The sequence below is a fragment of the Wyeomyia smithii genome, chromosome 3, assembly GCF_029784165.1.
Source record: "Wyeomyia smithii strain HCP4-BCI-WySm-NY-G18 chromosome 3, ASM2978416v1, whole genome shotgun sequence".
Taxonomy (NCBI): domain Eukaryota; kingdom Metazoa; phylum Arthropoda; class Insecta; order Diptera; family Culicidae; genus Wyeomyia; species Wyeomyia smithii.
Genome location: NC_073696.1, coordinates 193,088,877 through 193,104,867, shown reverse-complemented (window position 1 = coordinate 193,104,867; position 15,991 = coordinate 193,088,877). Strand labels below are relative to the sequence as shown.

General features: G+C 35.8%; 1 protein-coding gene across 1 annotated transcript in view; it reads right to left on the bottom strand.

The window, feature by feature from the left end:
* LOC129731308 (organic cation transporter protein-like) overlaps nucleotides 1-15,570 on the bottom strand; it is a 75,092-nt gene extending 59,522 nt beyond the window's left edge. The window contains exon 1 of the mRNA XM_055691187.1: nucleotides 14,608-15,570. Within this exon, the coding sequence (XP_055547162.1) occupies nucleotides 14,608-15,015 (408 nt within the window). The 5' untranslated portion in view covers nucleotides 15,016-15,570. The remainder of the gene's footprint in view (nucleotides 1-14,607) is intronic.
* Nucleotides 15,571-15,991: the final 421 nt, after the last annotated feature.

Here is a 15,991-nt window from a genome sequence, read left to right as displayed (position 1 = left end):
TTGCAGTTAAAACTCAACAGCCAGTCAGCATACCACAACCCCCTAAATCCGAAATATTTCAAAATGAAATGCTTTATACTGACTTGCAGAATTGGGCTGTAACGTTCAATATACGACAAAATGCTCTAAAAGAATTGCTAAACATTTTTGATAAGCGGCTACCGGGTGTTTTTCCTCAGGATCCTCGAACTTTTCTTAAAAATAACCGTTCCGTTCAAATTCAGTCTATGGGAAATGGACAGTATTGCCACAATGGATTTCGAGAATGTTTGGACATTCAAAAAAACCAATAGATTAACACTTTTCACTAATCACCTTTAATTTTCTCACTTAGAAAGCACAATCAACACGTTAAGTTGCAGACGGAACACTTTTGTTTACGTTTGTGACAGTAGCATCAGAAAAAAAAGCTGTTGAGTGTATTTGATCTGGTGCCGTGCTGCCATAAAATTATTAGTTTTTTAACAAAGACATATAGCGCAGATTAAGAGTAGTATTTCTGGTTTCAGTTTTATTAAGGTATCGTGATGGGAAAAGAATTCTAAAGAGGCCGTAATAAAACCAGTGCATAGCTTTTTGAGCTTAAAGAGTTTAGGCGAGACCTGAAGTACTTACCACAGCAGAATCCATTACTATCAGGAAATGTGTAAGTCGCCGAGTTGCTGCTCGGTACGCCATGATATATTCTAAAATCGAAATGATTCAGAAAATTCACCTGATATTCAGAAATTCGTAATGTAAAAGGCGTAATGTCGATTGTGGTAGATGATATTCAAACTTAGTACTAATTTAAAAGATTCAATGACATATCGCTTGGTGCTTGGTCATTTTTCTTCAGAAAAATTTAAATGTAATTTCACAATGTTATCAAGGGGCTTGCTTTATTTAGTAGTGTAATAGTAAAATTCACCAAAAAATTATCCTGGCATGCCCATTTAAGCTCAATATTACAAAAAAAAAAAAAGATATTTATTCATGGAAGTAAGAGAATATTGTATGTTCATGAGTTGAACTTAAACGGTTTCATGATGGTTTTAAGTTGTTTCAAAGATTCAGTTGATATAATTTATATTTACATTTTTTGTTTTTGTGTTCGTCATTGTCTACAAACGCAGGTTTTTTATAATCCCAAGCGATCCTTTGAATGACGTCTTAAGTTCACTTTTATGTCATTTAAGTTCTCAACAGACACTCTTAAAGCTGCGTTAAGAATTTCCGACTAAAACGTATACTCATATAAATGGTTTTAAAATATATGCTCAACACCCTCTTGTAGCGTGGGCCCTTGTAGCTGTAACAAAGTTTTTTCATAGTTTTATCATAACCATTAAGATTTATCCTGCTTAAAAGCAGATTTAAGAATACAGCCATTACAACGATGTCGAGGGTATAAAAAAACTTTTAATGTTACTTGGGAATTATATAACCAATCTGAACAGAGTTGTCCGATGCCTACCGAACTGAAGCGGTGGCAACACGTCCAAAGTTTTTATGTTGCCAAAATTGAACCGTGCCAAAAACGAAACGTGCCAAAATCAAACGAGGTCTGTAGTAGAGTACTATGATTTAAAACTTTAATTTAATGTTTAATCTGAGGACTTTTCTTATGACCTATTTTATGATTTCTCTAGCCTTTGAAAAATACGATTGCTCATAGACAAGATTTGAATGTTGACTGTTAAATCGTATATGATTGGTTATTATTAAACAAATAACGTAGCATTAAAATTAAGATTACAAAACCCCCCGTGAAATTACCCCTTTACCAAAATATTCGATTTCGAAAAAATATCACAGATAACGTAAGGGAGCATATTTAAATGACGTAACTTTTATTTTTCATCATTTTCACAGGAACGCAGAAAATATTCACGAATTCGCAGAAAAATACGCTGCACCAACCAACTTTGAAAACAAACGAGTATCTAGTAATTTTCATTACTAAACGGCGCGCGTTGAGAATGCAAACGATTATTTATGTGCTAGAAGAGCTTCCAGAAGCTTGCTGAATGCCACAGATAAAAAGATTTCAACAGTTCCCGCTGCAAGCTTTGTGGGATGTTTTAGTGTATTTCTAGTGTACATTTTTTCTGCAGAAAAAAAGTTTGTCTTTCCAAAATATTTCTACGCTGATTTGAACCCAGCTCCTCCTTGTCACAGATTGTCAAAAAACAAACATAGCATCCCCCCTCCCCCCATGAATGCTACGGCATTTAAGTATGTTCCCTTGTGAGAATCACATGATCTAAAAAATCACCAAAATTACCAAAAACCTACACCAACGTAGAATATGGGATCACAAACAAAAAAGATGAACTGTGAGGAAGGCAGCGGATTAGGCGAAAAACCATGCTTGAAGTTTGTGTATACTAAAATGTATCGTGTAAACACAAACCATGACATTTTTTGCTTGAAGAGGGATCAGAAATGATCTTTATTGTGTCTACGTGGTTTACGGATAGCCTCTCCACAAAATATCCCCTCAATACATTTTAAAATACAAAAAAAAAACAACAAAACTTGTCTTACATTTTCCTTTTTTAAGAACTTTTTTATTCTAGCGTTATTTTTATCGTTATTAGCGAAAAACTAGTAGATGCACCATATTGTAGATGCATTCTAATATATTAGGGACTTGTTTTACAAACACAAAACCCAGAGAAAATCCTATAAAGAGTCATATCATTAATTATTACTTGAAGAAGCTTTCAAAATCAACCGCACTTTTCATCATATGGAACTGTCACTTTTGAAGAATGGCGAGATTTTGGAATGGCGAAGGTACAAGAACCATCAAAAATATAGAACTTTGTCAAATAACCTTTTCATTTCAATAGATAAAAAATAACAATGTTCAACAAAAACATGCATTTTAGACGGCAAAGAACTTTGCAGAATGTTTAAAAATTCGAAGAAATCTGTCAAAAAAATCACAAAAAATTGGGATTTTTAGCACCTTTGAGACTCGTAATATGTATAAGAGTTATAAATATGATGTTTTCGGCAAAGTTTCTTGTTTAAGAGTCATCTAAAACTTTACTGGACACACCCCGCCACAGTGGGACAACTCCATACAAATGCTGGCCAAGCAAAAAATGTCTTCAATTCAAGGAAAATTCATGGTTTTTATATAATTATGGAACGCTGAGTCCGAATTCGACATTATTTTTGCATGAAAATGCGTACTTCTGAATGCCAGAGGAATTGTGTTTTTTATATATATTACATGAAAAATAATTTTACGTCGGTTTCGATGTTTTGAAAAATAAAATGCATGATGCTTGAAAGACTTTTATATGCTACAAAAAAACATAAAAATTTTGTTGTTGTTGAGAAAAAAAATCAATTGAAAAATATGCTTCCTGTTGAAAATCTCTTATGACTTGTTTTTTCAAAGTGACTATATTACATTGCTTCTGTTTATCGCGTTCTTCTTTTTATTCACCTTCCACCTTCATCTTCATTTATGTGTTTATTTTTAATACAGTTTTAAAATCTTCAAAGAGAGTTTTTTAAATGCAGTTTCTAACGTCTAAATAATAATTCACTATTTGCTCTGTAGAAATTAGCAGGCGATTTATTATGTCATGGTTTGTGTTTACACGATTGTTTTTACATGTGACTGATACGAACCTAAAACATGATTTTGGTACTCAGTGCTGGTTATCCACAACATCAAAAATTATTAGCTTTTGATACTGTGTAAATATCGGAATATTGATGAATTAAACTTGTGAGCCATTTGTTATTCTGTTGACGGTTTTCAGTGTCAATTTAAATTTACATTTTTGAAATCCAATATGTGCTGAACACTTGTTGTTTCTCTTCAAAAGAATGGTACTCTGCGCAACTCTGCGCAAGATCGGAATAGATACATATGAAAGCTTTTTTTTTTCAAGCTATATTTGTTTATATGACGACTGAAACGGTTAGTTTGATGGGTTTATCGGCTTAATCAGTCCGTGTATACTAGCAAAAACGATTTGTTTTTTTCTTATTCCGACAGTTTCGGTGACTTTATTTCACCTTTTTCAAGGAGATATACATTGTGTGTTGTTTTCCTCTTTCGTTACTGGTTTATGTTTTATGTCTGTGTTAGCTTACTTACAGAAAGGATAATCGTTCTATTGTTAAGTGTGTTGGTGTCCAACATCGGTTGTCTGGTGTGTATTACAAATGGCGTCCCACTTTGGCTATATGTAAAAGGTATTGTTCGCTTTAAACAGATTTGTAACTTTCCTCTATAAACCGTACTTACTGCATGTGTACCTATTTTTGTGTGCTACACTGTATAAGCTTCTAAAGCTTTTTCTAGCACTTACTTTTTTCAAGCACTTTTATGGCAATTTCACTTTAATCGGGTAATAAATATTCTAAGCTGTTGGTTTTGCGTCTTCCTCTGTAGTCTACTAATTCTTGACGGCTTGCTAAGGGTGTGTTTGAGAGATTGTACAGCTTTGAGTTGTGGTGGTAGTGGATTGGCTGTCATGGTTGTCTGTTCTGTTTTGGTTGATGTTCTTTATCGAGTGTATAATACCAGCGTATATGGTGTTCAGTCCCTCAGTGTCTGTGCGTTTGTTTATGCTATTTTCTGTGTTGGGATTATGGCAAATTTCTAAAAACGGGAGTACTTGTGGTTTGTTGTGTCTGTCTATAATTTTTGTTTGTTGAAAATCAAACCGGTGATTCTGTGTGATACTGTGATGCATTAGTGCTGTTTTTTCCTTAAGTGCACTAATTTGGGTATCTGTTTCGTTGTAACCTTGTTGCAGTAGTTTGTCCCAGGTGTTATAGTGCGTCCGGTGTCCACTAATTCTAGTTTTAAGCATGTTTGTTGTCATTCCCACGTAGCAGGCGCTGCAGTCTTTGCACGGTATGTTGTAGATGACGTTGCTCTGGTGTTCATGTTAAATGGGGTCTTTAACATTTGTAAACAACTGTTTAACTGTTTTTATGTTGCGGTGTGCAAGTCGTATGTGTTTGTAATCGTTTTTCAAGCTATATTTTAAAACTAGTGCCAGAAATGCCAAACCTGCCGTCTAAACTGCGTCTGTTTTATGCAAAAAATACGTAATTTTTTGATTTCGCTTAATTTTTTGAGTATTGCAATGAGATTATACATTATCCAATGATGAGGTTTTATTCTACACTATTTTACAGACAACTTTTTCTTAGACGTCACCAAAACGAAAATATAACTTATGTGTTCCTTTTAAATGAAACATACACATTTGTGCGTGGCCCCAACCACCTTTTTATGATATATTGGTTTATACCGAATCCTCATCGTACGATACATTTTGTGTCTCACTAAGGTGCGTTACCCCAATAATATTCTATCTGTTAGCATTGCATTGATCTGTTGGTTTGAATCGGTCTCGAATTAGGAAGTTAAACGAATGTATGCGCTATTGAAATAAACCACCCAAAATTGCGCTTCTCTAATTAGCCGGTTGAGCACATTGGGAGTATACAAGCAAAGTGCATCAAATATACGAAATGTTTATATTCTCTCATTAACAAGAATTCTGAACGTTGTTTAAAGAGCAAACTTTTGATTTACAAACAAATGTTTTGACCAGCAATACTTTTTGCTGTACCGATCTGGTCAAGTTGTTGTTTAACAAGGAAGAAAACGCTTCAAAGGATTCAGAACAAAATTCTGAAAATGATTTTGAAACATCCTACTTGGTTTGGTACACGCGAATTACATAGACTTACCGGAGTTGAATCTTTATAAGCTGTGTCATATAAAATTATTACCAATTTCCGACAAATATCGTTGCAATCCTTAATTGCTAAGATAAGCTCTCTTCATAACCAATAAGTTAGCAAGTTAGCAAGCTAGTTGTAAGTTGATTTCCCTTTTTTGACAAGTAGGTTTATGACGATACGGAACGGAATCCAAGCATTATTTTATCATTGTTAACAGTACATGGTTACCAAATTTTCAATTTTTTTGATGCCATAAAATTCAACAGAATCATAACAATTTGAACATTTCTATATGCTAGCGCAGCCTACTGTTGGCACTACTTCTAAGCGAAATTCGAAAAGTCGAATTTCATTGCCACCCAAATATATATGTATGATCGCGTTACCCTCTGACAAAAATCTCTTTCCTGTAACTTTTGTGGAGATGCACGATCTCCAATCAGCAAAGGTCACACTAACAGCCCTTCCCTTTTCCCGCTTGATTGCAAGGACGTGGCCGGCGCTGATTTCCTTCAAATCACTGAAACTACAGTTATTCAAGCAAAATAGCACATATATTATCTTCAAGACCTTCTATTGCTTGGACTGCAAAATCTACGAGAAGTTCAACGGCTCTGGAGTGAAGGAATGCAAAATTGCCTGCGTAAGTGGTGTTGAGGTTATCTACATCTGTTCTGAAGTTAACTGTGTTTGGTGTGTTCTGGATATGACACATTTCAAGTATTGGTAGATCAGAAGCTTTGTAACTGCGGTCTATTATTTTGGTTTTGCTGAGGTTGAATGTGTGTTCATGATCGATCATGTGTTGTGTGAGAGCTGTTCGTTGTTCGCTGGGCTGGTATGGGGATGCAAGCAATTTGTTGACATTGGATTTGTGTTCACTGATTCTTGTCTTCAATTGATTTTTTGTCCTCCCTATATATGATTTGGCACAATCGTTGCAGGGAATCGAATAGATAACATTGCTGTGTTGTAGTGGTTCTATTGGATCTGTCACTGGTCCTAACAGATTTCTCGTTGTTTTGATGGTTTTTAATGCTATCTTAACTAGGGGATAGTCTTTTTTCAGGATGCTAATTAGAATGGAGCTGAGTGTCGGAATGTTGACGGTAGGTGATTTCAGGAACGACGTTGTCTCCCGGTGTGCTGTTGGTGGTTGCTGTTGCAGGTGCTGTTATCGGTTGTTTGATGCTATTAGTGAGGCGGTTTATCAGAGCGGATGGATAGCTGTTGCGGCGGAGATGTTGAAAGATGATGTGTTTTTGTTGTGTTATGCTGCTGTTGGTGGTCAGACTGGTGACGCGATGAACGAAGTTAGTTGCGACGTTTATCTTCATTGCGAGTGGGTGAAACGAATGGTAATTGAGCAGACGTCCTGATGCTATTGGTTTCGCATACCATTCTGTGCTGAGTGTTTGATTGGCGGAGTGAATGATTTTCGTGTCCAGGTACGGCAGGCTTCCATTGGATTCTTCTTCCATCGTGAATTGTAGGTTAGGATGAAACTCATTGAACTTGCAGAGAGTGTTTTGGGTTTCATGTTGTTGGAGAGCTAGTATCAGATCATCTACGTATTTTTTGAGGACTGGTGGAACGAAACTAAGTTTTTTAGTTGTATTGCATAAAAGGTCCTCCATCACCATGTCGGCAAGAATTGGCGATAAGGGGCTCCCCATGGCGGTACCCGTCTGTTGCAAATAAAATTTCCCTCTGAACTGGAAATAGCTACCTTTCAGGCAAAATTCGGTCATTTCCAGAAAAAGATCCAAATCTATGTGAATGTTTTCGCTTATGCTGGGCCAACTGTCTTTGATGGTTTGTAATATAAGATCTTGGGGCACGTTTGTATACAATGAAACGACATCGAATGATACGGGAACGTGATTCGGAGGAAGCGTGATCGTATTGATATATCTCGTGAACTCGAAGCTATTGGTTATGTTGTACTCGCTTGTGAATGCTTTCTGTAGTATGCTGGCAATGTATTTGGAAAGCGCGTATGTGGGGGCGGTGACGTTGGGGACAACGGGGCGAAGCGGCAGGTCGGCTTTGTGAGCCTTTGGCTGACCGTATATACGAGGACAAATGGCTGTGTAGGTGCGTCCTTGTTTTCGGCTTTCGCATGAGAAGGTTAAGGAAAAGCTACTGATAAATTCTATCTTTATATTAAATTGTCCAACAATCAACTCGATATGTTTATATAGCCATTAAATTCATCAGCTGTGGAAGCTTATATTACTAGGTCAGTCTAAAAAAAAAATTTGGGTATCGCAAGTCAAGTTAATCCGGTGACCATGAGAGACAGTTAACAATGCTCATTAACAAAAATCTTTACAGCGTAAACCAATTATGCGGCAAAACCGTAGGGCCATACAAATCGACAAACTGTGCCTTACACAAAAATATTACCATAGCCATGAGCTAAAACTTTGCAACATAAGCATACCGTGACAGAAGTTGTAATAACAATCGAACCATTTCCTGCCCGTCACAGTGCAAAACCGCAACAGGCGACCGGGCGCTTAATCGTTTCACTTTTCGGTTCAACTGCCTCCTTTGCATCGGATCAACCCGGCCCAGATAATCACGTTTTGCAAAAATTAAATTTGGCATTCACTCGCTGCGCACAGCTTAATACCACAGGTGATCTTGACATCCTAGATCAACCCGAGATCAAGCTGTGTTTTTTTTTCTCTCCGGAGATGTCAATTCCGGCGTGGGTTTTACCGGGTCAATCGATCGTTGAACGTGCAATAATTAAGAATGGCTAATGGAGGCATGTGCGGTACACATTATGTTTCGTGAGTGTTACTGTGAGAATAGCAAAACTAATATGTTTGAGTTAAATAGTCCCAAGTTTAACTTCATCCATTTACTTGTTAAAAAAAGTCGTGTTATGTTTTGTTAGTAGATACATTATTAAATTATTATTATTGAATTTATCTAAATGTGCAGTCTCTTCTCGGTTAAATGTGCTCTCAATTTCCCAATCGTTACAGATTTTTGAATAACAATAGACAAGCGATGGAGTGCTTCACGTTTGATGTTATTCAACCACTTTCGGCATGTAGGATTTACTCGTATTCGCTCTTGAGTGGGGTAAGTGGTCCCATGACCAGTGCTGCCTAGTTGCTCCTCAGTTGTTTCCAATTTGGATTCCATTTGAAACGTATATATTATATTTACTTTTACCTTAATTTCGTATTTCGATCAGGAGTATCTGATCAACTTGAATCTGATCGAAATGGATAATTTAGCAGATTATTTTACGTAACTGGTAGCACTGAACCCCTAACTATTGTTTTACTTAAATTGAGGCAAAAACCGCAGAAAAAGTGGAACTAATCCGCGAATATGGGCAAAGCATAAGAGGTTAGAGATAGTTATTCAATATGATTATCTCACATTTGTGGTATTTATGTTACCGGGTTTTCGACTTCGATCATGCGAGCGCATGGGTGAATAACTAGACAAGCAAAAACACTTTCGCTTGCCCACTTGTGCCCCACACAGTCGTGATCACAACCGAGAACGCGTTGAATTTGCGGGAACCAAGCGTAATGGGGTTTATTCACCTTCGATGGTGCGAGCTTTTCTTGCTGAACTTGAAATGTCCACAAATGCCAACCAAACAACCGGCTAGCTGCGCCAACGCACACCAAGCGGTGATGCATTGTGCCCGCCTGTTCGCATGTGCGTGTTGTCATTAGCAAGGACACGGTCATGAATATCGGCGAACAGTCAACCTGTTTATACGAAAGTTCAACCGGTAACGGCAAAAGGTACGCGAGATGAAAGCGAAAGTGAAGAAACATTGAACACGGAAATTACAGCGAACGGCATCGCGGTGGAATAGAACGAATTGTGGAGAGTAATTATTCTATTCCTCCATTGGACGAAATCGTTCGAACCTAAAAGAAGAAGGAAACAATTCATTAAGCTTCCTTTAACTTAAACGATCACGTAGGATAGATAACCTTCCGCAAAAAAATCGCGCATCGACATATCTAACCTATGTATCGTTGTCAAAACTTCTGTTGTTCGCTACTCTATTTACAATGTTCCATAAAATAAACTGAAAATGACTAATTTTGGGTTGAGACGCAAATTTTTTGCGACGTTTTTCATATGATCTGAAATCTGAGTGCAAATTGCAAAGATACAAATAATGAATGTATTTTGCAAAACGAAAGTTAAGAAAGACAAATACTAAAGTTTACTTTTTTTCTAACTCAATCTTAGCAATCAGTTCCTAGAAAAAGATTTGTACTGAGATAGTCAAACCATAAAGTTTTGTCGGAATTGAAGCAGAGAATTCCGTTTGTATCTAGGCAATAGTCATCGTTGAATTAAATTTAGCTATAGCGTAGGGGAACGGCTCCATTATTCATCTCAGCCCATATATTCATCTCATACAACATGAAAACACAATTAAAAACAGAAAAAACGCATATTTTCTAACTAAATAAATCTTTTAATCCATGGAATGGATTCTTCTTAGTTTACTTTAGATTTCACATTAAGTAGAATCCTCAAAAACTCACTTAAAAGCTCTAAATTTGATATTATAGTCGGGCATCTGCACTCGAAAACTCATTTCATTCAATCACCTACCTCAGAAAACAAAATCCGCGCATTGTTCTATACGGCTACAACGGGACTCGTTCTGCAGCCAACCAAAGTTTTTTCATCACTAGTGGACCACTTTTTATTTAAAACATTAAACAAAATCACTCACCACACTAATAATACTTTAATCTTTGAAATGTACAGCTCAAATTTCCTAAAACAAGCTTGAATTAGCAGAAATATATGAGATGAATGTTCACAAATCCCAAATGTCAACTGTATGTATTTTCATCTGTTTTCACTGCGTTGAAGAAAATCAAAAGTTGCCAATCAGTTTCTGTTAAAACGAAAAAATCACACTGGAAATGTTTAAATTTCCGACATTACTGACATAAATCGACAGCACTGTAGTGGTTACCTAGATTACCAATTTTGCACGTGAACAACTACAGCGGATATCTAGGTAACCTACTAAGACGGGCTGCGGCTACGTTCATTCATGATAATGTGATTCATTCATGATTAACAGTATGATGAATATGGGGGCGTCGTGAGATGAATAATTGAGCAGTGATTCAAGTTTTGAGATGGATATGGAAGCGTTGTGAAAAATGGTTTGTTTTACAAAATTCAGGATAAATCTGGCTAAGTTTACTGAATATACATCGTTGAACGATTCCATAAGAGCACGTAGGCGTATTTTGTTTATTTGTTCAATGATTTTGGGAAAATTTGGTGTTTAATCCGTGCATTCTTCGTGAATATCGGCTTAATTAGATGAATAATGGAGCAGTTCCCCTATATTGTTTTGAAAAACTTTGTGGATAGGACACCCGACCAGTCGAAAATATGAACATTATAACAAATCTTGATATTTGTTACGAACTTTTTGTATTAACTTGTGTTCTAAACTTGGTCTCGTTAACAGTTAAAATATCAAAATTACTTACTGATTATTACAATTTACAGCAAGTTGCAATTTACAGCAAGTAAAGTGTACAATATTTTGTCAATTGAATAACAAATTCTGTTATAAATATGTTTTAAAAAACACACTTTTGAACATTCAAGTGTATGATAACAAAATTTGATATAATTCTGTACTTTTTATTATTCTGGCATATCAACAATATTACAGGCTTTATTATTTCTATCATTTCAATGCCAGAAGACCAAGAAAGAGGATTATAGTCGAGGATACAATCTTTTTTAATATAATATGTTTTCTTTCTGTATCTCAATCAATTCCACCTACCGGAAAGTTTAGTTGAAGTAATTGGCCATAATATAGGCTTAAAACAACAAGGCTCGAAGCAGTAAGCGTAAATGGAAGGGTAAATAAGCAATACACACAATCACGGATAATAGTTTTAAGAATGTCACGTACTATTAAAAGCGAAATTGCTAATAATAGAAGACCGGAATACAGCAAACATCGGGACGATATCACAAAAGATCAATATTTCTGGTCACATTAATTTGAATTAATTTAATTAATTTCAAATGTCAACAATGAACTTGTCACAGTCGCACCAAAAGGGCAACTGAGACCATGCCTGCCCTCAATAAGGTCCCAGTATTAAAATAATTTCATAAAGGTTCGACTTCCTACAGTCCATTTACACAAAGTATAACAAGGCACGAGTCTTTATCGTCTGAACATTTTTCATCGTAACGTATTCATAGTACGCAAAGTTCATTCCCTACCTTCTATCCATGCTAGTAGAGATTGCGATTGACTATTTTAAAATTTCAACTGCACTGTTTGCTTCTAGTGAACGGATATTACCGTACAAAAACTACACAGCTTTAGCTTGTACAATCACCGCTTAATAGTTCCATTTTAAAATAATTGCTGTACGGTATTACGATTCCTGGCAAAATTATTTATTTGATGATGATGATAAACTTTTCACAGTTTGTGATTACGGTTTCAGTTCATAATATCGAAATCAGCATTGTTCTCTTAATGTCAAGATAAATTCACGACGTATTTCGCTCCAAATAAACCAGAGCCCCCTCTCAGAATTCAATTAAACTCTATGAGTATGTAGGCTTTATCAAGACTAACATTTGAAAAGGGCATACGTTTTTAATTTTTTTATAAATCGATACAGGCGAACTTCGATTAAGGTACATTTTGATTTTCAAAAGGTACTTCATATCGAATTGTCCCTTATATCGAATCATAAAACATCTTCAATTATATTGCTTTAAATACTTCATTTTGTTGTCTTTTGTCTACGTATAGTTTAGTTTGGAATTAAAATCCAACTATAAGTGTGAAACAACATGTTTGAAGAGCAATTTAAATCACATAGTTTATTTTTTTACTTTTTAGGGAGACTTCTAAACTCGTGTGTTCGTTTCCAAAAAGTAAGTCATCTTGAGAATTAAAAGATGAAAAATTGCCAGCCATCATGATATTATTAGGCGTCGTACACAAATTACGTAACGCATGGAGGGGGGGGGGGGGGGGTTGCGTCTGCGTTACTTATTATTATGTAGGGGAGAAGGGGGTAGTAGTTACAGTTACGTAACTGTGTTGTTTGGTCGAAATTGAAAATTTCGGCGGTCTGAAATCTAGATTTTTAGCGTTACGTAATTTGTGTACGACGCCTTACTAGTTTTTTTGTTCAACATTCATTTGCGTACATATAAATTTATACTGAAACTATTTCTTTTTTTTCTTCTAATATTAAATTTACTTTTTGGTCGATGTAGAAGAACCATTTGCATACGGATTGAAAAATTTTACAGTAATTTCTTCGCCCATTAGCATTTCTGAATCTGCATTTTCTTCGTTGAATTTTAAAATGACCGTATGATCTTAAACTTTTCATTACACAGTTTTTGAGAAAAACTGATTTTGGAGAATTTTTGAAAACATTTCTGGAACTTTGAGTTTAAAAAATAGTTGTATTAAAATTTCCAACAGATTTTTCAGAGACCAAAATTATCATAATATCCCATACATGTTAAACCACGCTATATCATGTTTACTGAGCAACATTAATTTTTTTGCACGGTTTTCCGTTAAGTGTAGCGTAATTGATGGACACTCACTAAATGATCAATAGTAACCTGAGATGTTGACAAGATAACTAATGTATTGTTTATAGAACTTTTAATATCAATTTCGGAGTTATTTGTAACTTAAAAAAAATATATACCTTATATTAAGGTAAAATGTACTTCACATCAAATAACACTATATCGAGGGTACGTTATAACGAGGGTATCTTGTATCGAAGTTGGCCTGTATGTCTAAATAATGACAAGAGATAAGAGATAGAGAAAATTTGTCCAGAGATTACTTTTCTAAAACTGTTGGAATTTTTACTTAATGATACTGAAGCTCATTTTTTTTCAAATTTGAAAACTTGAAAAAGTTTTTTCTAGAAAATTTTTATTCTCAAGATATTACAAGAGTTTCATTTTTTTTAATGTTTAAAAAAATGAGAATTCAGAAAGTTTCCTAAAGGCCATTCCTTGACAACTCTTTTGTATCTCCCGTTGTTATTCAGATATATCGATTTATGAAGAAAGAAAAGAGTTTGCAGAATTGCTTAGTTTAATACACCCACAAAGTTCCATTTGAAAAATAAGATGATCGTTTTTTAAATCTCCTTTCATTTTTAATTTTTTTTTTCAGTGTAGTATCTCAAATTTATTTCTCTAATATTTTTAAATGAGAGCTCAGACAGTTCGCCAAATGTCATCCCAGGTCGTCTTTTTTGTGTATCTCTTATCTTTATTTAGATGCATCGATTTATTAAAAGGTTAAAAAACTATAGATCCTTACAAATGTTAGTCTGGATAAATTTCCGTGAAAAATATATGCCAAGTTGCTTAGTTTGGTAAGGTCTACACACTCACAACGTTTCATTAAATTCTGAGTGGATACTGCCAACCCTTCAATCAAGTTGGTACGAAATCCGTCTAAGTTTTAAAGCGACTGGATTCAATTTGCTCATGTAAATTTTCTTGGGAGGACTATTAATATTATATTATTTATGTTATCAGCCAAGGCAGTCAATATCGAGCAAAGCGGGATCTTCGCGTTGCAAATGTTCAAATGAATATGTTAAGCCGATAAATGCATAGTAATGAACTTCCCTCAATTACACCACAAATCGCATTTGACGACATACGCGTGCGTGCTTGCAGAACTAACTTCCTATCGACAAGCAATAAAATCCAATCGAACCGTTTTAATTAACAAGATCTTACTGCATTTATATTCTTCTAATTTCAAAATTAATTTATTCAGATGAAAACAGCTTAACTGTGTGATTTTTTCGAAAAACCCCAGATTCTTACCTGAAACACCAAGCAGAAAATATGGAAGGTTACCGGAATCTGGAACAAACAGAGCAGAAAAGTCCAACCGAATTGCCATCGGCCGTAATGACCGATATACTCTGAAATTATGTCACTATCATCGTCAGCGGCCGTTACATTACTGCCATTGTCACTCCTATCATCACCGCCGTTATACAAAGCTTTACCCCCGACAGGCGAACCTTCGGTCGCTTTCTGGTAAATATTTACTATCCCATAATCCGGAGGTCCATAGATGGTACCACCAACTTCGTCAGTCCCTTCAAACGCAACGTTGGCCATTCCTTTAGGCCCACCGTCTTTGGTTCTGGAACTTATCTTGTGTACCCCGTCTGGGTCAACTCGCGGTCGGGTGTTCATTTGTTGAACAAAATAATGACGTTTCATGTAGAGAACCTTGTTCTTTGTAAGCGCACACTCAAATCGGTACGATTGGATATCCACTTATGTGTGATCTTATCAATTGCACTTTATCACGTTCATATCACTTGTGTCGTGTTCTAATCTCTATCTTCAATGTAAACCAAAACTAAATTCATTGCCATAGATTACTGAGAAAAGCGATCATTGCCCCTAATCTTCGTCCCATCAAATGTCAACAAAGAACTTGCTGCATGTGATAAAAATTAATAACCCACAATCACAATCGCGTCTTATCATCACACATCGGGAAGGGACACTGGCTTCTAACATCACAATCTTGCAGACCGTTAATTTTTTTTTTTTCTCTGTCGTCGAAATATATCGCAAATTAACGATCAGAATAATCTAATTTACATAGCCGAAATAAAAATCGAAGGAACTCGCGAATTTACTTTCCGTCGTCGATTATCGAGCGCAGCAGCACTTGCTCAGTTCGGAGTTACTATAGAGAACTCCAGCAATTGTGTATGCACATGGAAGGAAGCGTTAGCGTACACTGAGCTCTGTCAATTCGTCAGCAGGCCGTAATATACCACGGCTCACAATAGCACTGGAGAACCAATGGTATAGGCAAATCGGTAATGCTATGACGAGAGTCAGCTTAGCCGAATGCACACTGCGCGTCGCTAACAGCAGCAGCGACAGCCAGCATTCGGCTCAGCAAGTTGCTGGCATGATGGGGTGGAGCTTCGGGTAGTTTTGTTACGCACTTATAGCGTATCGCTGGGTTATTTTATGACCAGAAAATCACCGTTTTCGAAGATATCGTTTTAATTGAGTATTGAAATGAAGAATTACATTAGTTTATCAGTGTTGTTGACAGTATACTGACTGTATATATTTGCTAATATTTTGCAACCATTCTTGTTTTATAAAACCAAAAATTGAATGTTCAGTACATACTGATTTTTTTCTAACCTAACGCCCGGATGTTATTTCA